The sequence below is a fragment of the Melospiza georgiana genome, chromosome 17 (assembly GCF_028018845.1).
Source record: "Melospiza georgiana isolate bMelGeo1 chromosome 17, bMelGeo1.pri, whole genome shotgun sequence".
Taxonomy (NCBI): Eukaryota; Metazoa; Chordata; class Aves; order Passeriformes; family Passerellidae; genus Melospiza; species Melospiza georgiana.
Genome location: NC_080446.1, coordinates 14,498,697 through 14,521,670, shown reverse-complemented (window position 1 = coordinate 14,521,670; position 22,974 = coordinate 14,498,697). Strand labels below are relative to the sequence as shown.

Genomic DNA, 22,974 nt, shown 5'->3' with positions numbered 1-22,974 from the left:
TACAGGTTCTAGTAACTAAATCCAGAGCTGGGATTGTCTCATAGAAACCAGCACATCACTTCCCTCCTTTTATAGGAGGAAATCAAATTACTCCAAGTGAAAATATTTCTAGTGGTTTATGGGTTGCAAGGTTCCCCTAAGGTTTTAAAGGTTTTTAAAGGCTTTAAATGAGAATAGGTTTAGATTAGCTATTAGGGAGAAATTGGCACAGGTTGCCCAGAGAAGGTTTTTCCATCCCTGGATGTGTCCAAGGCCAGACTGGACTGGGTTTGGAGCAACTGGGATACTGGAAGATGACCCAGCCCATGGCATGGAGGTAAGGTTTAAGGTCCCTTGCCACCCAAACCATCTGTGATTCTCTCAAGAGTTGTCCTGTATGGTTCAACATACCCCAAGCTGTCCACTGTATCAGCCATCACCAGACCCAGTTTGCCTCCAAACTTTCCTTCTTTTCCAGTTTGCTCAGAAAAACATCAATCAGAAAAACCCTGAAAATGCCTTTGTGGTAATCTGATGTGCTGGGTGTCACACAGGGACACTTCATCAGGAGAATCTGCTCAGCTGCCAATGTCCCACCTTCAGCTTTTCAGAAAAATTCTACCCTGAAGAAAACTCACTGTGAAATTTCAGCTTGTCTTTGAAAGATGCCAGTCCAAATGAAGATAAGTAGGGTTAAATATTCCATGCAGAGCCATTCCTGATCTGAGGGAATGTCAAAGGAAGGCACTGCCCCATCTCCTGAGGGACCCCACAAGGGGCCCAGCCTGGGGGTCACTCCACCCATGAGGGCAGTGTCCATAACCTGGCCAGCTGTGCCAGCACCACCAGCCAAAATCCTCCCCAGGGGCTCCCACTGCCACCTGAGTGAGAGCCTGGGGTGTTTGGAATCTTCCAAGCAGCTCTTGGAAACTGTATTTTCTTCTGACAGAACATAACCATTTGAAATATCTTTTAATTACCGAATGTCTTAACCAGGACAATCTGAAGTTTCTACCTGACTTTCTTATCAAGTTTTGGCAGTGTTAACAAGCAAATAGAGGAAAACTGTTAAAAACAATTCTCAAGGCAGAAGAACAAACTTTTGAAAGACTTCCTTGCAGAAAACAAAAATCCACACGACAGCTAAGCTTCACATGAAACATCCAGGCCTGAAAGGATGAGAGGAAACATTGCCCAAAGCACAGACTCAGGAAAAGGTTACCTTACATTCATTGCATTTCAGCAATGGTTTGGAATATTCAACTGGCCTGATTTCTTAGCAGGAAAGAAAGGATATGGCCAAGAAAATGAAAAGTAGTAGCAGAGGTTGAGCAATTAAGCAAAGAGAAAGGGACCTCCTCCCAGGAAAGCTATATCTACTCTGAATCTACAAACTATCTCCTTACCTTTGACCAGCAACTACTGCAGCATTTGTCTCAAGTTCTACAAAAGAAAAAGATAATTTTAAAGTCTGCTGTAGAGGTACATACCTGCTGACAAGGCATGACTAGCTCACATTTTTCTATCACATATTAGATCTCAAGGATAAGCTTCTCTCAAAGCAAAGCAAGTTAAAATACCGCTTTGGCCAAGTGCTTGGTCTGATTACAGCCTCCAGGACACTGCAGTCAGCTAAGGCAGGGGAAAATGGAAGCCCTGCAGAAGAAAACTGTAGAGAAACTCATTTGCTACACTCTTCTCCCTTCTTAAACTTCCATTTTAGACAGTTTATTTCTACTAAACCTTCTAGGTTTTATTTATTTTTTTAAAAGTACCCTTAAAAATACCCATCTGGCTCTATTGTGCATGTAAAAATTTGCCTTAACCCAACTGCCTCTCACAGCAATACCTTCTAATGACAAATTTCTGAAGCCAAATTGCACTTGCACAGAATTGGAAAATATCTCAGTGGGGATGATGCAAAGAGAAGTCTGACCTGTTCTCTCTCTCTCTCTCAGTGATTTTGTACATACAGGTCAGGTTTCCTTTGGAGTCTTCACCTCAGTAAACAGCTCTCCTTTTCAGCACATAAAATGTCAAGTCTTTGTACTGTCTGTCTTTTAATTCTCTCCATATCCACCATATCCTTTGTTGAGAGGAAAGACCTGTACCTAAACACAGGCCCCCTCATGAGGAACTGCAGGAGATTCAGGGATCAACACTGCAATGTCAGGGAGGAGCCCCCTGAGCTTTGTCTCACTGCCCAGCTCCATTTCCCCACCAAACCTGGGGCCAGTGGCACAAACTGGGGCTTTGCCTTTGACAGCAATTATCTCCCAGTTTGCCAGAGTGTGCACCATGAATAGAGGCATTAAAAAAGCAAGAGAATGGGCAATGTTTGTCCTCCTAGGATGAATCTGCAGTGGTGGAACACCAGCCTCTCCAGTGTAAAGGGATATAGCACTGTCTGAGAAAAACAGACATCTTGGGGACTAAGGAAGAAGAGACTGAGCAGTGAAAGGAGTTTTTTTCTTCCCACCCAAAATTTAAACTGGGGGATAATCCAATAGCAAACAATGGATAGCATCAGTGCTTTCCCCAGCAGGAACCCCCAGCACAGTCACAGCAGCACAGGGCAATGAGTCAGGTGTGAAAAAACAAGGGTGTATGACCACCTCTGTCTTAGTGGAAATTCAAAGAAAACCATTTTGTACAATTTTTACTTCCTGAAAACCCCATTTCCAATCTGACTAGAGATAGAAAATAGATGCAGAGTGGCAATTCCCATAAGTAAGCCCACATCTATCTGTTTTCTCTGCTCAGCCTGGGAATTACTTTTTTAAAACACCCCAGAACTGATGGTGAAACACCATGATAATAAATGGGAACAGCATAAAGTCATCTGCCAGGGCTCCATCCTGAAACGCTGCTGGGAGGGCATTAAGAGTTGAACACAAAAATGAAGAATTACCACTCTAAAACACAATCCCAGCCCAGCATGAACATATTTCTGTAGTCAGAAGGGTACAATGAAAGAAAGACCTTTCTTATTAGCTCAGCATAGAACTTCCATGTATGTACTCTTACAAATCCAGTCCCTCCAATTTAACACTAAATATCTAAAACATTAACATAAATATCTAAAACTTGGGGATTTTTCCATCTTTTACTTGACCCCATCCTGAATCTCCCACAAAGCTTTGGAGACTTCCAAAGCACAATGTAATTAGCAAAGTAAAACAATCCCAAAGGCACAACTAATAATAAACACCCCTCCCCAACCCCCAAAATACCCAGTGTGTTAGTGACCACTGAATATGCATTCAAACAAATACATTTTCATAAAGGATTTAGTTCACCTCATTCTGCTTTTCCAAAGGAAGATTTACCTGTTCTTTGAACAGTACTTTCTGCTGTGGCAACTGAACTTTTTTTCTGTGTTAAATGTTGAGAGGATGCTAGAATAAAAGTGGAAGGAAAAAACATTATTGTCAAAGGGAGTAAAGGAGTTCCTGTTGTGTGATCAGGCTGGTACAAAATGCTCTCTCTCCCAGCTGACTTTGCTTTCTAGTCTTCAATGCGACAGTGAACTTACAGAGAACAGGAAGACAAGAAGTGCAACATTCCTGCTTAAATAAAGACTATCACTTCCTAGAAAGCCAGAATTCCTTCTGTGGAGCTCAAAGGAAGCTTCCACTTTCCAGTGCCATGCAGCTACAACATCCAACAGCCGTGGGGAAAGTCACACTGAGGCTGAAGTGTTCAGTTCCCCTGACTTCTGTGGATTTTATCATCCATGATTTTATCTTCTGTGTCCAATTCATGTTGTAAAGCACAACACTCACACAGCTCACTTCAAGAGTGATAGGTTTATGTTGACACCAGATTCAATAAATTAAAAATAGCATCAAGAAATAGCATCAATGTAATGTATAAAGTCTGCCAGATGCACAAATTAGAATAGCAAGGCTGAGATGTAAAGGTATTTTATGTTTTCAAACTGAAGGCAGTAAACGTTTTCATTAATTTCTCCAAAATGAGCATTTAAGTTTTTCCCTAGACAAAAGGGGATTTGGTGTGGGTTGTTTTTTTTTTTTTCTTCTGTTCTGGATGTTATTCAGAAATTTCCCTAGAGGATGAAGGTTATTCAGAGAGAAAAATAGTATTATTAATTCAAACTATCATAATTAATTCAATAAATTGAAATAATTTCCAAAATCAAAAGTCTGTGGCAAGACCAAAGCAGAATACCAGTGTATCTACCAGGATAAAAGGGACCCTAAGTATTTGTCATTACTGATACACCCCCTTTTGCTCCTTGCTCCCAACAGTTACACGAAGTTACAGAATCATACGCTCATGACAAATATCCCAGTGGAGCAGTAAATAGAAAGTGAGAAAAACCATCTGGAACTCGAATCTTGGTGAACACAAGCCTGTGTATCACTCAGCTGTTAGAGAGCTGCCAGCCTGGGCTGCAGCTCCAGTGGAGCAGCCCCGGGGATGTCCCACAGCCTTTGGGATGTCCCACAGCCTTTGGGATGTCCCGCAGCCTTTGGGATGTCCCACAGCCTTTGGGATGTCCCGCAGCCCCCGGGATGTCCCGCACCCCCGGGGATGTCCCACAGCCTTTGGGATGTCCCACAGCCTTTGGGATGTCCCACAGCCTTTGGGATGTCCCACAGCCTTTGGGATGTCCCACAGCCTTTGGGATGTCCCACAGCCCCCGGGATGTCCCACAGCCCCTGGAATGTCCCACAGCCCCTGGAATGTCCCCCAGCCCCCGGGATGTCCCACAGCCCCTCGTTCCCTCCCATTCCCGCACTCACCTGCGCTCGGCAGCAGCTCCGGGGGTGCTGCGGGTTTCTCCTCAGCCGCGGCGCTGCCGCTGGGCTCCGGGCCCCCGCCGGGGCTGCCGCTGTTGGCACCCGGCCCCGCGGGCTCCGGGGCTGCCGGGGGCGCTCCGGGCGGAGCGGGGGCGGCCGGGAGCGCGCCGGGGCCGGGAGCGCTCGGGGGCGCGCCCGGGGACGCGCAGGAGGGAGCGGCGGCCGCGGGGCTGAGGCTGGAGGGGCTGGGCCCAGCAGCGCTCGGCTTGGTTCCGCTGCCTGCTGGAGGGGTCCCGATTTTGTTATCGACTTCTGCAGGGGCTTGCTCTGTTCCCAAACTGTTCGGGACCGGCGTTTCTAGTCCCTGACCTTCTGTTTCTCCATCCAAAGCGTACTGCTCTTCCCCCTTCTCCAGGGAGCCAGTGACCTTCTTGCACGCTTTAGTCAGCAGGAGCTGGCCGATCTTGTCTACCTTTCCCTTGCCCTTGGTGGATGAAACAGGACTGCGCCTGTTCCCAGAGCCCGGGCTGCCCGTGAGCAGCGAGGAAACGACGGGTCCGGGCTGGGCTGCGGGCACAGGGCCCTGCTCAGCCAGCCCTGCCCCTGGGGGAGCCTCCTCCGGGCCCGAGTCCTTGGCCTGCTGGGCAGGGAGCTGGGACGGAGCACTGGAAGGAGCAGGAGTGGAAGAAGGCAGCTGGACAGGAGATGCCAAGGGGTTCAGAACGAGTGACCTGCTGGTGGGAATACTGGACACAGGACTGCTGGAGGAGGTGCTGGGAGGAGTGGGCCCCGAGGAAAACTTGATATTCTGTGGGATATGCAAAGGACCAACAACTGCCACTGACTGAGGCATCAGACTCGAGTTAGATGTCATGGGGGCTGCTGGAAGGGTGCTGGACTGAGAGCCCTTCATCACCTGGATGATGGAGGATGAGTTTATAAACACAGGGGTGATGAACTGCGGCCGGGCGCTGGACTGAGGCGCCGACTGTCCCTCGGACACCATCACTTTGCTCCCCACGTTGGGCATGGTGACAACAGTGGACACTAATGCAGATTGCAAGTGGGATGGCAATGGAGCTGATGTGTTAGCAGCAGATGTAATAGGGTTGGAAGTCACAAAAACTGTTATCTGGTTGGGAGGTAAAGGACCTGAAATAGAAGAGCTAACAGGCCTCTGCACGACTGGAGGAACACTCTGTGCCACACTTGCACTTACTTCTCCCAGTTCCTGGGGCCCTGGATTTGGACAGGGCTCATTATTTTGAGGCAGGCTAAGTGAATTAGATGGCTCCTTGCTCAAGGATGAATCCTGCAGTGGAGGAATGACAGCTATCTTCTTTAGATCCTCACCGGTGGGGACTATTGGTGCCATCTCAAGACCAGTCAGCCCAGGAGGCTTAATGGTCACATTAGGAGCTCCAGAATTGTCAAGAAGTTGACTTAGAGAAGTTGGTGCCTCCCTCATGGCTGGAGATACCATGGCTTTACTTTCCTCCATGACTGGGAGCTTACTGCTGTCTAAGGCTTGCCCATCTTTTTTTGCCTGTTCCTCAGGAGCCGGTGCTTTCATTTCTGGAGTAGGGGCACCTTTCAATTCCATAGTGGGCTGGTCCTTGCTACCTAGGGCACCTTGTGCACTTTGACTCTCAGTCTCCTGAGGCACACTAAGGCTCTCCTTATTGTCTTCAGGAATGCCAATCACAGCAGGTACAGAAACTGTGGGATTCTGGTTACTTAGCATGGAGTTATTTTGAAAACTTGTGGTCACGGGTGTTGGCAAAGAAGAGGGACTAGCCATCATATTTCTCTGTAGTTCCATGTTCTGCAAGAGAGATGGACTCTGCTGAGTTGTCAATGATAATTTAGCTGCTTTTGAATTCTGTCTGCCAGGGCTTGGTGTAGTTTTCCTGCTGGATCCTGGACTGGACCTTCGACTATTGCTCGGGCTTGCTCTCTTTGTTCCTCCAGCGTTGGTTTGTTTGCCTGAATTCATGACCACACCTTCCAGCTTGTGTGACTGTGAGGCAGTAAAACTGGACTGATTGTTAATTGTGAGATTTGATGGGGCTTGCCCAATGGCCTTTAAAGTAGTGGGATTCAGACCCTGCTGATCAAATCCTCTATTGAGATTAGGCCTGGGAGGTAATGGAATATTGATCTGGGGAGGGAACAGACCAGCAATAGAGGCATTGAGCCTCTCTGGAGACAGGCTGATTTCTGAGGGCTCTGTGCTGGGGGGACGGTTATTGGGAGTCTGAGGGTAATACGGCCGTGGGCTCGCTCTGTTTGGGGTTTTAGGCCTTGATGTTTGTGATGGGGCAGCAACATTTGGAAAATGGTGTGTAAGAGCACTAGACAGAGAACTAGACTGCTGCTGGGGACTTGCACCTTGGGCAGCTGAAAGTGGGGATGGTCCAGGCTTGGGTCCTGTCATCATCAACTGGTTCTGTGAAACTACTAAATGAGATGTCACATTATTCTGAGCTCCTGATGTTGGAGGGCCCTCAGCTCCACCTCCTTCTGGAAGAGAGGATACTGCTGACACCTCTCTGAGGGGCGAGCTGGAAGGATTCTGTACGTTATCTGGATATACCATTTTTCTTGCATTGTTTCCCAGAGGAGGGTTGCCTGGCAGGGCCATCCTCTGTTTGTCAGGAGAGGGAGGCACGGGCCCAGGCCCCTGGAGGTTCACCATCACTGGCATGTTCCCGCTCTGCTGCATTGGCATCCGCTGGGCATCCGGGTTCAGGGGCCCCCGGGGCGGGTGAACCCCCTGGGGCACAGGCAGCCTGACTGATTTGGGATCCTGCTGCATCATCAGCATCATCATCATCTGCTGCTGCTGCTGGGGTGTCTGGGGGGGAGCCTGGCCCTGCTGCGGGGCTGCCTGGGGCTGCTGCTGCTGCTGGGGCTGGGGCTGCTGCGTGTGTGCCATGAGCTGAGGGGGCATCTGCTGAAGTGGCCTCTGCTCCACTGGCTGGGATGGGTAACCTAAGGCAACAGATGACACATGGTTAAAACCAAGCAAACACCAGAGGAAGCACAATTTCTGTAACAAACAGGATTGGATAGAAAGTACAGCATGGAGCCTGCTTATCTTGGATGAGAGCCACATTAACAAAACAGGCTTTACAAACAAAGCTAAAGATTTTACTTATTTCATAAAAATAGTTTTACTTAATGTATTACTTGCATGAGATTTAACTGGAGATCTCTTAGTATGCTGTATCAGCTACTAACCCAAGTTCACACCACCTGACAAGTGTCTGCAACTGCCTATGGGCTTCCTTTCACTGGGATATGCAAAGTTGGGGTTTCACTCATTATTACTCCTTCAAACTAACTTCAGAACTTGACAGCCCCCAAGAGTCATGCACCAGCACACCTGCCACAGACCTGACATTGTCTGGAGTATAAAGTAGAATCTGCCACGTGTTACTTGGCCAAAAACACGCTAAGAATTCCCTGTGGTTTATAATAGAAATCCTATTGTGGACTTCAGATTTAATCCTCTCTACAAGCAAAGGATCATTCCAACTACAACCACTGTTTCTCCTCAAAAATCAGTTACTGGTAAATGCTAAATTTTTAAGACATCAGTCTATGCTACAGCTAGAAATATAACATTTTTATCAGTTATGTTCCTGCTGAATAACACTGCAGTACTCAGTTTGATACCTGCAGGATGATAAATGAGAATGGGGCCACCTCTTCCATTTGAGCTAACCCAAAGAAAACACTTAAACAATGGCACCAATTACTTACTAGGAGGAAAAAATGTTTGAAATTGAATGTGTGATAGCATAAATAAAATAGAACTGTTGCAAAGATCATTAAAACTCTCCTATAGTTATTACATTCAGATAATCACAGAAAAATCCTACTACCTGGTGGCCTGCTTGCAAAATCAGAGAGTTTAGGGCCTGGCTTCTCTAAACTCAGTCCTTGGTCTCCAGACATCGATGACTGATCACTCTCCTCCAGGCCAGCTGGACGTGATTCAGAAGAACTGAAAGAAAAATAAATGCAATTAAGAGCCAGCCCCTACATCAGTGTTTGATTTCTGCTTCTATAACTAAGTCCTGCAGTAACTGATTCCCAGCACTCCCCACAGGCCTGGAATGACCCACTGAAATGGCTCTGATGTAACTTGCCTGACTGGAACACACACACCAGGTCTGTGTACAGTCACTGCCTTAGGTACTACTGAAAAGGAAACAAGTTGCCTGGTGCTCTGTTGATCCTAAACATTCCTTTCTGCTGTGAATCCGAGCTTTAGGACTAACAGAATGCCAATGGAAATTTCAAAAGATAGAGCCACATACATTTCAACTAAACTAAACATGCTTTCCTATGACATCTATAGGGATAAGCAAGTGCCATGGGTAGATGCATTTTTAATTTATTTTAATGCTAGCACCTTTTATTCCAGTGTAACACCCAGAAGTGACTCGGGGTATTGAAGGCCTTTGATAACAGCACAGCATGAGTGCACTGACATGTCAGGCATTGCAGCCACCCTCCAGAGCACAGAGCTGTGTGCTGCTGGGGCTCTCTAATGATCACATGCTAGTCTGGGTTGGAAGGACCTTAAAGCCCATCTCATTCCATCCCCATCCACCATCCCAGGCTGCTCCAAGCCCTGTCCAGCCTGGCCTTGGGCACTGCCAGGGATGGAGCAGCCACAGCTGCTCTGGGCACCCTGTGCCAGGGCCTGCCCACCCTCGCAGGAAGAATTTCCTCCCAACCTCCCATCCATCCCTGCCCTCTGGCAGTGGGAGCCATTCCCTGTGTCCTGTCCCTCCATCCCTTGTCCCCAGTCCCTCTCCAGCTCTCCTGGAGCCCCTTTAGGCCCTGCCAGGGGCTCTGAGTTGTCCCTGGAGCCTCCTTCAGGGGAGCATCCCCAGCTCTGCCAGCCTGGCTCCAGAGGGGCTCCAGTCCTGGGAGCATCTCTGTGATCTCCTCTGGGCTCTGTGCACAGGAGTGTCCTCCTTGTGCCCCAGGGCTGGGGCAGCTCTGCAGGTGGCTCTCACCTGAGTGGGGCAGAGGGGCAGAATCCCCCCAGCCCTGCTGAACCCCCCACACTGGGCATCAGCCCAGGACCCAGGGGGGATCTGGGCTGTGAGGGCACATTGCTGGCTCACATCCAGTTCCTCATCCATCAGCACCCCCAAGTCCTTCTCCTGAGGAATGTGATGCTCCAGGAGACTCTCTAAGACAATTTAAAATTGTGCAGACTCAATGCTCAATACTTGAACTAAATCAAGACAGCTTTTGCAGACTTAGAAAAACCCCAAGTTTCTATAGTGAACAATATATATGCCCAGAGGATGTAAAATAAAGAGGGATGAGAGGAGAAGAACTAAACTGCTTATCACCTGCATGAATATATGAAGGTTACAGGAAGTTCTGTGCAGGAAAAGCTCTAAGCTAAAATTAAAGACATCAAAAAAAGTACACTGCCAATAAAGAGAGGCAGAATAATGCAGAAATGCCATGGACAAAGGTAACACTTTCAGCAAAATATGAATTGGAAATACATAATGGTGGGGAGATATATCCTACTCCAGTTTACTTGAGAATAACAGTTTCTGGCATCTGTAGAGCTGACACTGAGCTGTAAACACCCACGGAGACACCCTGGCCTGTCCTAATGTTCTATCAGCTACGTAATCAACACTCAAAAAGCAGCATGTGACTGGAAATCCCTGAATTCTTGTGGGTCAAAACTGGAGAGAACATACACCAAGAGAGAAGAAAGGTGCAAATAGGGCAAACAGAACTGCTCCAGCCACTGCTGCTGAGGGCAGGTACTGCCAAGGAAAGCACTTGGAGTGCACTGCTGTGCCTTATCCAGCACACCACCAATACAGGGGCTGTAGGATTACATGCCTCCAGCAATAAATTTGATGAAAACTGGCAAAATGCAGAGATATGCCCAGAGCATTATATTAACAGCCACAAGTGAACAAAAATTCCGGCAGCAAAATCACCCAGAAGAGCTGCAGCCTTTGGTGCAGGTGCCAGCCAAGTGAACTGAAATAATACCTAAAATTGTCAATTCAAGCTCAAATTTGTCAATTTTGCTATTTATTTACAATGGTGAGAAATTAAAAATGCTACAGTTAAAGTTCAGCTCAAAGCTGATGCACAGCATCACTGCACAGAAAGGTTTAACCCAGAAAACAGAACTGGTGTACAGTGGATCCTTAGCAAACACCTCCTGCCAGATGGAGCTGTGCAAATCTGGCAGAACAGACCTGAGCTTGGTTTGCCAGCAAAGAGCAGCTATGGTAAGAAAGTCTGCTTCTGTCATTGCTGGAAAATTTAAACATCAACTGAATCTCAAATGAGGCTGAAGCTCACTGGGCATGTGTAAAAAATAACCAGAATATGAATAGCAAGATGTTTGTGTGAGGGACAAAATATTCCATATCTATTCTTCTTTTCTATTGCTCTAGATGTGAAAAATATCTAAGAGTAACTGCACACCTGATACAGTCTGGATTGTCATCAGCAGCACCTCTGCTCCACCAGCTGCACTCTGAAGTGCAACCTTCAGATACAAATCCCTTATCAGAGCAGAGAGAACTCCAGGAAAACCCAAACCAGCCAAACCAAAGAAGGTGGCAGCTGGGTCCTGAGGAGAGCAAAGCTGAAATGAGAGGTGTGGCAGCCCCAGCCCTGTCGAGGAGCTCTGGGGGCAGAGAGGTTTCTCCCTTGCTGCTGGGTGAGGGCATTTCCCAGCTCTGCCAGGGAAACCCTCTGAGCTGGCTGGAAAAGCCTCTGTCCTGCAGTGCTGCCACCACCTGCACTGGACACTGCAGCCTGAATGGCAGCACTGGCAGTGCCCTCCCTCAGTGGATTATTTCTGTTCCAGCAGTGCACAGGATGCTCATGGTCTGTGCACAGGGGAACGTGGACCAACTGCTTGTTTGTGCATGGATTTAATAGAATTAACCAGCCTGTTTTATCCACATTCCCATTGCATCTAGCATCTTGTTCCTCAGTTTACATCCCATTACCCACAGTCTCCAGGTTCAGCACACAGATGCAAACACTTTTAAACAACCAAAATGTCCTGGGTTTCATTCCAATGCAAAGTTGCTCAATTATGCAAACCCTTGAAACTATTTCAGACTCAGCTGAATAAACTCTTTCAATAGCTCACTTATCCTATTTACATTCCAACATGACTGCAATCCATATTTCCAATTGTACTTCTGTTACTATGTTATTATTTCTGAAAATTATTTCTTTTTAGTGTCTTTATCAAATTACTGCATTTCCACACAAGGTTTGCTGCTCTGAATTGTAAAATTTCTGAGGAAGAATGACAGAGAGGAAGCTGCGATGAAAAGCATCCTATTTGCTTCTGATGCAAGAGAAAGTGATCCAAATGGGATTTCATTCCTGCCAATTCCAAGGCAGGAAAATGCTGAGCTTGCCCAACAATGAGAGGGAAGCTGAGAGTGAGGGAGGCAGGAAGGTGTTACAGCCAGCTTTCACTGCACTCTCACTCTTTGTGCTGGAGAATAAACTCAGGAACTTTTGAAAGAACAGCTCCCTTCTTAGTGCTTCTGCAAGGACTGAGAATTGATTTAGTCCACGTAGAACCAAAATGCTCACCCATATCAGAACAACATTCTGGTTCCTTTGTTGACTACACCGAAATCTGATTCAAAACCTTTTTTAGGAGCTGGAATTGAGCTGTCATAGCCCATCAGAAAAGCTGTAATTGAGATTTCCACTGAGAAAACTTTAATAAGCAAATAGTCTTGTAAGGCTTTGAAAGCTCAGAGGAAGAGTTTTATAGACACTTTTATTGATATTCCCAGGCCACACTGAGGCTGGGTGCTCATCAGGAAGACCAATGAAAACAAAATCATAAGAAGAGTTTACTTTAATGATGGATGGATTTTTTTTCAGAAGGTGGTGCCAACTCATCTGCTCCCTCTGAAGCTCTGTCACTTCCACAGCAAGGCACTTGCTACAGCAGTGCTTACCAGTGTTTTATTGGATCTCTTTGGACTGGAGGAAGTGGTGTCTGTGTTAGGTTTCTAAGTCACCCCAAAAGCTGCAGACTGGCCACATACTTGGTGCTGGCCAAGCTACTTCACCCAGGTTTCCACATCTGGCCACAGCTTGTGTCCTCCTCCAGCTGCAATCTGAGGTCACTCAGCAGCAGAGAGGACCTGACAAGCCATGCCATGACTGTACACAACTATATAGGAGAGCCTTGAAAAGCTTTGTTCCAAGGCCTATTAAATTAGCATGCTTAGCTTTACCTTACAGCATTTCTGCATTTTATTTTTGTACTAGTTAAGCCAACTAATGATTGTCACAAAAGATCACTTGCTATAGATGGTGTGAGTTTTTCAGTCCACAATTAAAATGTCCATGAGATTATTAATTCCACCTTCACAAAGGAATCTTGACACTGCACAAAATGCAAACTGGGGCTACACACTGAATAACCAAGGGAAAAGTTAAAATATTGAACATTTGCTTAGTACTTCATGCCAGCTTCTCTTTGCACTGAACTGAGCAGGTGTCCCTAGGAAAGGCAGCAGAAAATTCAGGTTAAAAACATGATTATTCAAAGGGGCCAGACTGATGGAACCAGAGCCACACCAGGATCTTCACATGCTATTGCCATCTTTTTGTTTGGTTCTAAGAATTTCATTCTGCCATTTGAATATTTCTGTGTTATAATTTTCTATGCAATTTTTTTCATTTTTCCCTGATTGAAAACAATCCCCCCAAGTACCACCAGGTGGGTTCCTGTTAATGCCCCATGGGCTCATCTGCAGCATTAGGATAATTAAAAAAAGCATATCTGCCTTCACCATTTGAGCTGAACAATGGTACAGCAGCAGCAGCTACCACCCTGTGCTGGGTGACAGTGAACTGTCAATGGCAAATGTCTACAGGACAGCTGGCCAAGAAAGAACACGCTGGCCAAAGAAGGAAGAGATTCTGCCATCTTGTATTTTCACTAAAAAGACACATTCATTCATCATCTTTGAATCTTTTCCACTGGCCTCCTCCCTCTCAAGAGCTGCAGGGTTGGTTTTTTTTCCCTAACCTCTGCTAGGCCAGGAAGACCAGCACTGTCTGGAATTGTTAATCTCATACCCAGAAAGTACCACATTCTTTCCTCTAAATTCTAGCTGCAGTTTCAACTACGAGAGAAGTCCAGCTCAATTCCAGGCAGAAATGTGTCAGGATATGCACATGATTGAAGAAACAATACCCCAAAATGTGTCCTGCACATGTTTTATAAAGGCTTCTAGTTCTTCTGAACATACTTCCCACCCTTTGATTGTGGCTGTCAAGACTGCTTAAAAAAAGGCAGCCTCCTCTTCCAAGGACTGTGGCACCATGGGCCACATGCTAAACTTCCTTCACCCAGTAAAGGTAAGGAACAGTGCTGGTAGAATTGGGTTTATAACTGAGTTTGGATATTTGCATGGTTTTAATCTTGAACAAACATTCCAATGACCAACTCTTGAGAGAAACTGCTACAACATGAATAAAATACAAGTCCTTTCTCACCCATTACTTGCTGATAAAATATTGACAAGATGCCTGTGGGAATTTCTTCATGCCCCTTATAAAAAACACTGTAATATTAAACCTACGTTGTTTGCTCTAGCTGTTGATTATTTTTCTTCTTCCTTGGAGGCTTCTTCTTCTTTGGCTTGTTGGCATTCTGGTTATTCTGTTTGTTGTTCACACCAAAGTGCCCTGCTGAGATATCGCTCTGAAGCAGGTTAACCAAGAGCGGGCTGGTGAGCGTCACATCTTTATTGACAGGAAACACAGGGTTCTGCCCACAGGAAACCTGGTTCCCATTGGGAGTTCCACTGAACCCTGTGCTGAAAGGCAGCCCATGGCCAGAGAAATGACTCCCTGAAGCATTGCTGTTTCCTTGCATTCCTTGCATGTGAGAAGGCACCATGTTAGGCTGCTGCACAGGAACCTCAGGTAACATCTGTGTCAAGTTGCCATCGCTGCTTGTCGTGCTCGCAGTATCCCCAAGTTGCTGAGAGATGTGAGGACTGGGTCCAGTGGGTCTTAAAACTTGCCCTTGAATTCCCATCACCTGAGAAGGATTGCCATTCACAGGGCCATGCTGTGCCATCATCTGCCCAGTGAACTGCACCATGTTTCCTTGCATGTTTGGGGTTGGTCCTCTCATCAGTTGAGCTGGCCCCGACATCACATTGGACTGGTTTTGAGTACTGAAAGGCTGTTTATTCCCTTGCATCTGAGTGGTCATCATCTGCTCCATCATTGAGTTTTGCTGTAGCAACACCTGGCCCTGAGGTCCCATCATCTGATTGTGTGTGGACATCATCTGCTGTCCCTGCTGGGGAATCATCTGTTTGGGTGGGGTCATCCTCTGGGGAGAGGGACCCAGATTTTGGTTTTGGGGTGTCACCATCATTTGGCCTTGTGGCATGAGCTGAGTTCGAGAAAGTATCATCTGGTTTTGAGGGTTCAGTGATCCCTGAGCCTGAATGTTCACCATCTGTCCTTGAGAGGACACGATTTGCTGATGCATCCCCATAAGCTGGGACTGTGGTCCTTGCTGAGGCTGTCCCTGCATATTGCCCATGTTAACTTGTGGCACCCCACTAGCACCAGCCTGCTGGTTGTTCATATTTCCATGAAGTCCCATTAGATTGGTCTGCATCATATTTGGTGGGCCATGTGCTGCTTGCATCTGAGTTTGAGGAGGTCCAGATCCTTGGCCACCTTAAGAAAATAAAAAGAAAATATCACTAAGAAACTAATGGGAGCGGTGCAAGAGTTTTCACACTTTAAATGTCTAGTACTCCAATATTGCTTTCCTCCCTTTACCAATAAACTGGCATATTTCATATATTTGCAGTCCTGGGATGCAACGTTTGATGCTATAGATACATGTTAGTTGTCAAAACAAAACATCATACACCTCAAAATAAACACTTGGACTGGTACTTCTGCATCCCACTGCAGAGGACAGAACAGAAACTTAATTTCAGTTGTTATCTGCATCAAAGTTTGATAACATTCCATAATGTCACCTAACTCAGCAGAGTACTTCATAACCAAAATGAGCTTCAATCCCTGAGGACGCTTTATAATGGGTCAAAGAATAAATGCACACAGAGTACTGATGAAATGACATCATCAGGGCATCCATAATCCAGACTAATAATTGAGTTGTGAAATGGAGGGAGACATTTGCGAATTAAAGATTTAATTTCCACACTTTAAGAAGACATCAGAATTTTTTGAAGGAAGTAATAAATAATCTTTTCAAAGCAGAACAAGATTATATTGCTATTCTGCTTCTAAGATAATTACACTCTTTTTTTTTTTCTGGACAAGAAGTTCCTTTTGTGTTGTTATCTTTATTACCCCTTGCCTCCAAATTTCAGTGCTACCTCCCATTCAACTTCTCAACAGCTGCTTCTGAAGCCCAGACCCACAATCCACATCAATAATAATTAGATTTTGAGAAACATGAGCAGCCTCATGCTTTTCTTTTTCCCATCCAGCACTACACCCAGAGTGCTGCCGCTGGAATTTCACGGTTGGGGACCCGTGTGACACAGGGAAAGGCACCAGGTGTTTCAGATGGAGAGTGGCACAAGCTGCCAGGGACCCCTGCAGTCAGACCTGAGTGCTGCACGCTCTGGGCCGGCAGCTGCGGCGCTCCGCTGGTCCCGGGCGTTCCTGGAGCCGAGGAGGGCACCTGGCCCTGCAGGAAGCTCTGGCTGGCCTGGCCTGCAGGGAACCCCGGGGGCAGCCGCTTGGCCATTCCTGAACACAGAACTGCCTGGTTAGTTAGTGTGGGAAATGGGGAAAAACAGACAAAATCTATCATTGAAACTGGAAAATAGCTCTGAGTCTGTGCTGTCATATGACAGGATTAGGCAGAAATTGTTTTTTGCTAATATACAAAATCCACTGAAGACGTTTATAGTTCTTACCTGTGCAACAATTCTGTCTAACAAATTACTATGACTAATTTCAAACAATTATTAAAGTACAAAACTTACTACTCAGAGAAGGTGAAAAGTCCATGTTTGACCTTATAGAAACTAGACATTAATGTGGTTTGTTGCTTTCTGCTCTACTTCACCTCTTAGTACACCCTTAACTTATTCAATGTACACACACAGAAAGAACTGGTATTCTTGTTAGTGATGTGCTCCTCTCACCACCTCTGACACACCAGGCACACACTCCTTATCAGTGCTGCTGTGTGCACACACTCCAAGGGTCTTTCCACCCCAGAGTGGGCTGAGGAACCCCACAGTTCAGGAGGTCCAGACCTGCTGCTCATTCAAGCAACTCTGCTATCCCTGCTGCAAGAGCAAGGAATTCTTTGAGGGCCTCATGTGGCACAAGAGCCACACTCTGGCACATCCCAACATCACTGCTGCCCTGGGACACACACAGAGATAAAGCTCTCCTCTACCTGCCAGTGTGAGCAGCAGTGGGGGTGGGTTTGAGAGATCCCACTTTTAACTCACTGTCCACACAGTGCCTCAGACTTTGAACCAACCCTGCCCACTGCCCCCTTTATTCTCCTGACCCAGTGCCAGAATGTGACTTAAATTCCTTCTGCAGTTACAGCTTTCTTGCACACCTAATTTTACTGCTTGTGTTAATAATCTGGTCTTAGGTTGTAATTAATACTTCAAGGTAATCAAATCTACAGGCCAAACACCAAATATATCTGCAAACACAGAAACAGATTTATTGAAGCATCACATCACTGGACTCCAGCTTTGGTTCTGCTAAACTTTTAGGGACTTGTTTCATGTAAGAATGCTTGAACTGAGAAAAGAATAAAGTGTTAGCTTGGCCTATTCCAAATCTGATATAAATTCCAATTTGCTAAATTGGCTGTGTGAAATGCAAAGTGTTTGAATGCATTCATTTACACCGAACCTTTAAATGTAAGGTGGCTTAAAAATGGAAAGATCTATAATGACAAATTAACATATAAATTGCAACAAAGAATGAGCATGCAGAGAAGTCAGGCAAAAATCTCAGCCGTGGGAGCAACGCAGCTTTGCTGAAACCAAGGAATTCTGTCTTTTAAAATCACCTGAGGATACGGCTCACAGCAGGATTGTTGATTTAGCAATAAGGTCTAAAATAAGTCCAAAAACCCTATTTTGATAGTTTATTTCTGGTGTGACTCTTAACTCAGAAAAACTGAGGTTTGTTTGTAGTAGGTTTAGTTAGGAAGCAGAGCATGGAGATTATACTGGCTAAAGGTCAAGGCTAAGATTTCTGATGGGGACATATGGCTGGTGAGGCAAGACTGTAGGGAAATGTGACCACAATAAATAATGAATAACTGCTTCCAGATGGAGACAAAATAAGATACACCAAGTGTAGGGCACTGGCAGATCCCAAGAGAACCTTGAAACACAGAAAATTCATTTGAATTCAAACAAGACCCATGGTACAAACACTGAAAACAAGAAGCTTGTCCAGATCAGTAGACCAATAAACAGGATTTCCTTTCAGTGTTTGGACAGATTTTGATGTACAACATGAGAATGCAAGACACTAGAATGTACTTATGTGTGTGAGAGTGGACAAAGAATAGGAGCCATAAGCACACAAAGAAATAATTTCAAAGGTTTAAGCAAGAACTGATGTATGGGACATGAGAACTGCCATCCAAGAGGAAGATGAACAAATGAGTGAGCAAAGAGAAGCATGGAAAATCTGCATGGAAATACAAAGGGCTCAAGGGAAAAAAAAAATAACCAAGGACACAAAAGAGATCCTGGGACTGACAAAAGAAATGCCTTCAATGTTAGAGAAGAACTCTAGGAGTAGTGAAGAAGTGAGTGCATTGGTTCAAAGAGAAAGCTAAAGACAACACAGTCAAATGAGAAACTAAAACATCCCTTAACATCTTAATTTTAGGATAGGGACTACAACAGCATGGCAACAATAGCTTTTTCCTCTTCATATAGGAAGAAACTGGTGACAAAGACAGGGTGAAGAAGAAGCATCCACAGCTTAGAAGGAAGATGCAAAACAATGCTTCACTTCTGTAATAGAAAATGTAAATGGTGACAGAGGAAGTGAAGAGAGAAGTGTTTTCATTACACTCTTGCAAAAAATCCTCCCCTTTCCCCCCAAAAAAGAACAACCTCAAACCTAAACAAAATCCCCACACCATCTCTGAACACCCTAAGCTTGCTTAAAGGCAACAGCAGAGCTGTCAGCAGGACCACTGGCAGTAATAAGTGCAGTGCACACAGCAACTCCTCCCTGACCCTTTGGGCATCTCTGTGACACTGCAGGACAGAGACAGAGTGATGTGAATGCTCCTCCACCAGCACCCACCTCATACTGCACCTATTTGTTGACTCTGTCTCATAAAGGATCTTTTCAGAGCTAACAGCAATATTAGTTCTAGACTTTATGTTTCTTTTCCTTTTAGAATAAATGAAGGTCTCAGTGCTTCTTACCTCCTAAACCAGGGTGTAAACCTTGTGGACCTTGGTTTTGCTGCTGCATCACCATGAAGTTGGGGGGTACATTCCCCTGCTGCACCATAGGATTACGACTGGGAGAGCTGACAGGCTGCTGGAAGCCCTGGGGAAGAGTGCTGCTCTGGGCAGGCCTTGGTCCCAGCTGCTGCTGTGGCTGGTTAACAGTGGGAGATGAGGCAGGGGAGCCCTGCTGGAAGGAGGAGGGAGAAGAAGCAGGAGACTTATTGGTCAGATGGGGCTGTTGTAGCGGGGTAGGAACCCGTGAGGGCCCTCCCTGGAGGCTTTTCATTTGAGGAGCAGTAAACTGGCCAGGATTGCTCATCTGGGGAAAGTTTGAGTGAGCCTGAGAAGCTTGCTGGCTTCCAAAAGGATATGGAGGTGGAGGATGGGTAGGAGTTTGTACTGTTGCTAGAGATGGTCTTGCTTGAAGCTGCTGTTGCATTTGTCCAGGCAACGGGGCCTTTTTCCAGCCCTGGTTCACTGTCAGTGTGCCCAGTGCTCCCTGGGTTGGAGGAGGCTGGAGTGCTCCAGAAGGAAGCTGGTTCCAGCCAGGGGGAACTGGAACCTGTGCTGGTGAAGTGAATGAAGGTCGGATGCCCTGTGGTGGCTGCTGATGGGGCTGTGGAGGCCGATTCTGCAGCTGCTGCTGCTGCTGGAGCTGCTGGAAGTTGGCTGAGTTCATCTGCCTGTTTACAGGAACTGACTGCATTGAATGGAGCTGAGGAGCTAAAGATCCAGATGGATGATTTTGTTGCTGCATATTTAGCCCAGATAAGAGTGGGTCCATTGCATCTAATAAAATAGCAAAGAAAAATAATTTTTAAAAAACCCTACTGTAGATAAAACCCATCCCAAAACAACAAAGGCTAAACAGCTTGCTTGCATTTTCTTACTCTGCATAAAAAGCTCATATTCCAGAGAAGCCAGGTCTTATCAATTTATATCCTCTAAAATAAAGCACATCAGCCCCACAATGCTACAGACTGATGTGAGCCTTCTACCCACTCAGAACTGCAGAAGCACAGAGTATCTCAGCTGGAAGACCATCGAGTCCAAACCCCTGCTCCTGGCAGGATCACCTAAAACTAAACCACAGGACAAAGAGCATCACTGAGACACTCCCTGAAGTCTGTCAGGCTTGGTGCCCTGACTGCTTCCCCCAAACATTCACACCCTCCAGACCCCCAGTCCTTAACTGACCAGTCTATCTACCCTTCCTGAAAAGAAGGGAAAGAAGAGCACCAGAGATATTCCTGCCTCATTGAACTAACCCTTCTCTTACCTTCAAGCTAAACATAAAGATCAGTCATGACAGTTCAAGTGCAAAAATACAATTGCCATTGCTCAACAGATTTGAACAAAACACCAAGCAAGCTGGTGACTTATTAGGCACCCAAATTATTTGCAAAAAATTCACAGATTAAGGGGGAAGGGAGGTTTTCACAGAAAGAGTAGCTCCCAGAAAGGCAGGGAAAATGCTCCAGAACAATTCTGGAGTACTCTCATGAGTACACACTCAAGCCTGTGTGCTGAAGAATCAGAGTTTAAGAACTTTTTCAGATCAGTATTAAATTTTACCACCTGGCTGTGAGGAAGGCCGAGGCGTTCGTGGCTGCAGCTCAGCACTAGCACCACTTGCCACCATAGAGGAGGGCACATTTCCACCCTGGGACATCATGACAGCTGCAGCATTGCTCATTCTTATTAAACCTTAAAAAATAAAAATAGAAATCATCAAGTCTCGCAGTTACATAGAGAAGAATTTTAAAATTTTTCTTTTAACAAGAAAAAAATATATTTGTCAGTAAAACAATTCTTTAGACTTCAGGAATTGTTTGTTCAAAATAACCTGAGGATACACCTCTCTGTCTGAAAGCTCAGATTCCCTAGTATCAAACAAACAAGTTCAGGTCATGCTGTAAGTCTTTAGCACCAAATTTTTAAAAAGAGTACAAATGAAAACACCACTGACTCATGAACTAATGTGAGCCTGACCTACTACTAAAAGCACCAAATGACAAGATTGTATCAAAGCTGTACATGTAACTCAGGTTTTTGCAACATTTGAAACTAGAAAGTAATTGAGGTGTTGCAAGAAGAAAAAAAATTTCAATGTTTCACTTCCACAGACTGTAATTTTCTAAAATGATTGCTACTGTTGCCCTGCTGGTTCTGTTGCTGTTTTGTTGTTGACCAGCAGACAGGAAATGTGGGCACTGATGCTGACTGTGGAGAGTAGAGCCCTTCTTCAAAATGCTTTAGTCATTGTTAAGGACAAAAATTTCATTATTTTAATTAGGTTTCTACAAAGCTGAAATGTTCTTTCCATTCCTTCTCCTCAGTGGCCACAAATGCATCTTACATAAACTGACTAAAAATGGTCCTGGTTTAATTGCTTTAAATTCCATTGACTAAAATATTAGTTATTTATGCTGCCTTATGATTCAGCTATTTTAATAAATTAGTTAGTAGCTTTCTTTGTAAAAACTTTGTCAAATTTGAGTTTTGTAGTTAAAAATTCCCTATGAGTATACAATACTCTAAAATATAGTTTAAAAACTACACATTTCCACAAAAATTCCTTCTTTATGATCAGATCTCAAAAGTTTATCAGAAAATAAGAAGAGAGTAACAATTACAGTGTCCCATCCTTCTCATAATTCTAACGGATTTAATCTAAGTCAGTTTATTGTACACTGAATCAAGACTTTTGCACATTTCCATAAAGAGAACCAAGTAGAACACTCTGAAAATTTGTGCTTACTTCAAAGTGAATTCACTACACTCAACTCATCTGCTTCAATAGACTGTATGTAAAAGCTCCAAACAAACGGACTACCCAACAAAGCCCCAAACCACCACACCCTCACAACACCTGAAAACAAACCAAAGGGCCCTGCCAAAATCACCCCAACGTTTGTGGGACACAATGCACCCAACAATTCATTTACATAACACAGGACAGAGTTTGACAGCACAGAACAAGAGCAGACATTAATAGAAATGGCAATCAGAGCTCTGCAAACAGGAGCTGCTGTAGCCAGGGGAGTCTCAAGAGGCCAGCAGTGCATGTGGGGGGTGTGAAGCAGCAGCAGAAGGTGGGGATTTACCTTGCCCCCCCTGCATGGGGAACGCCGTGTCCATGCGCATGGCCGCGCTCGCGCCCAGGGGCCCGTTGATCCGCACGTCCTGGCTCCTGCTCTGGCCCAAAGCCAAGTTGATGGCACCTTCCCCTAAAGCAAGGCACAGGTTGGGTGAACAGGAGAAACAGAAAGGCAGGACAGGCTTTTGCAAAAGGACATTTAAGAGATGCCGAGGAAGGAAGAAGAGGTTTCACCTCCAGGGCGCACTTTAGAAGGACACTTGCACATCACAGCACTCCTCTGGATTGTAGTTTTAAGAAGAACAAATGTCATGACAAGTGTTATGAACAAAAATTCGGTTAATATTTTTTTTGTGAGAAAAAGTTACAATGAGGCAGCCAGATCACTGGCCCTGCCCAAGTTCTGCGCGTTTTGTTTTTGTAATCACGGGTCATTGTCGTTAATGGTTGTTTTTGTATTAGTAAAAGCCCTGGCTGGGGCGAAGTAATGGCCCTTCTCCTGGGTGGGGACCTTCCCGAGGCTAAGTTGTACCTTTCCCAGAATAGTGAAGACACCTGAGAAGGTGGGGGGGGTTATGCAAAGTGACTCCCAAGACCA

At 45.5% G+C, this 22,974-nt stretch overlaps 1 protein-coding gene across 2 annotated transcripts in view; it reads right to left on the bottom strand.

The window, feature by feature from the left end:
• NCOA6 (nuclear receptor coactivator 6) overlaps positions 1–22,974 on the bottom strand; it is a 44,414-nt gene that overhangs the window by 5,167 nt on the left and 16,273 nt on the right. For both annotated transcript variants that reach the window (XM_058036003.1, XM_058036002.1), the window contains exons 6-14: positions 22,384–22,506; positions 20,855–20,983; positions 19,250–20,065; positions 16,422–16,565; positions 14,393–15,512; positions 8,636–8,757; positions 4,749–7,739; positions 3,309–3,377; positions 1,386–1,422 (exon numbers count right to left, since the gene is read on the bottom strand). In XM_058036003.1, the coding sequence (XP_057891986.1) occupies positions 1,386–1,422; positions 3,309–3,377; positions 4,749–7,739; positions 8,636–8,757; positions 14,393–15,512; positions 16,422–16,565; positions 19,250–20,065; positions 20,855–20,983; positions 22,384–22,506 (5,551 nt within the window). The remainder of the gene's footprint in view (positions 1–1,385; positions 1,423–3,308; positions 3,378–4,748; positions 7,740–8,635; positions 8,758–14,392; positions 15,513–16,421; positions 16,566–19,249; positions 20,066–20,854; positions 20,984–22,383; positions 22,507–22,974) is intronic.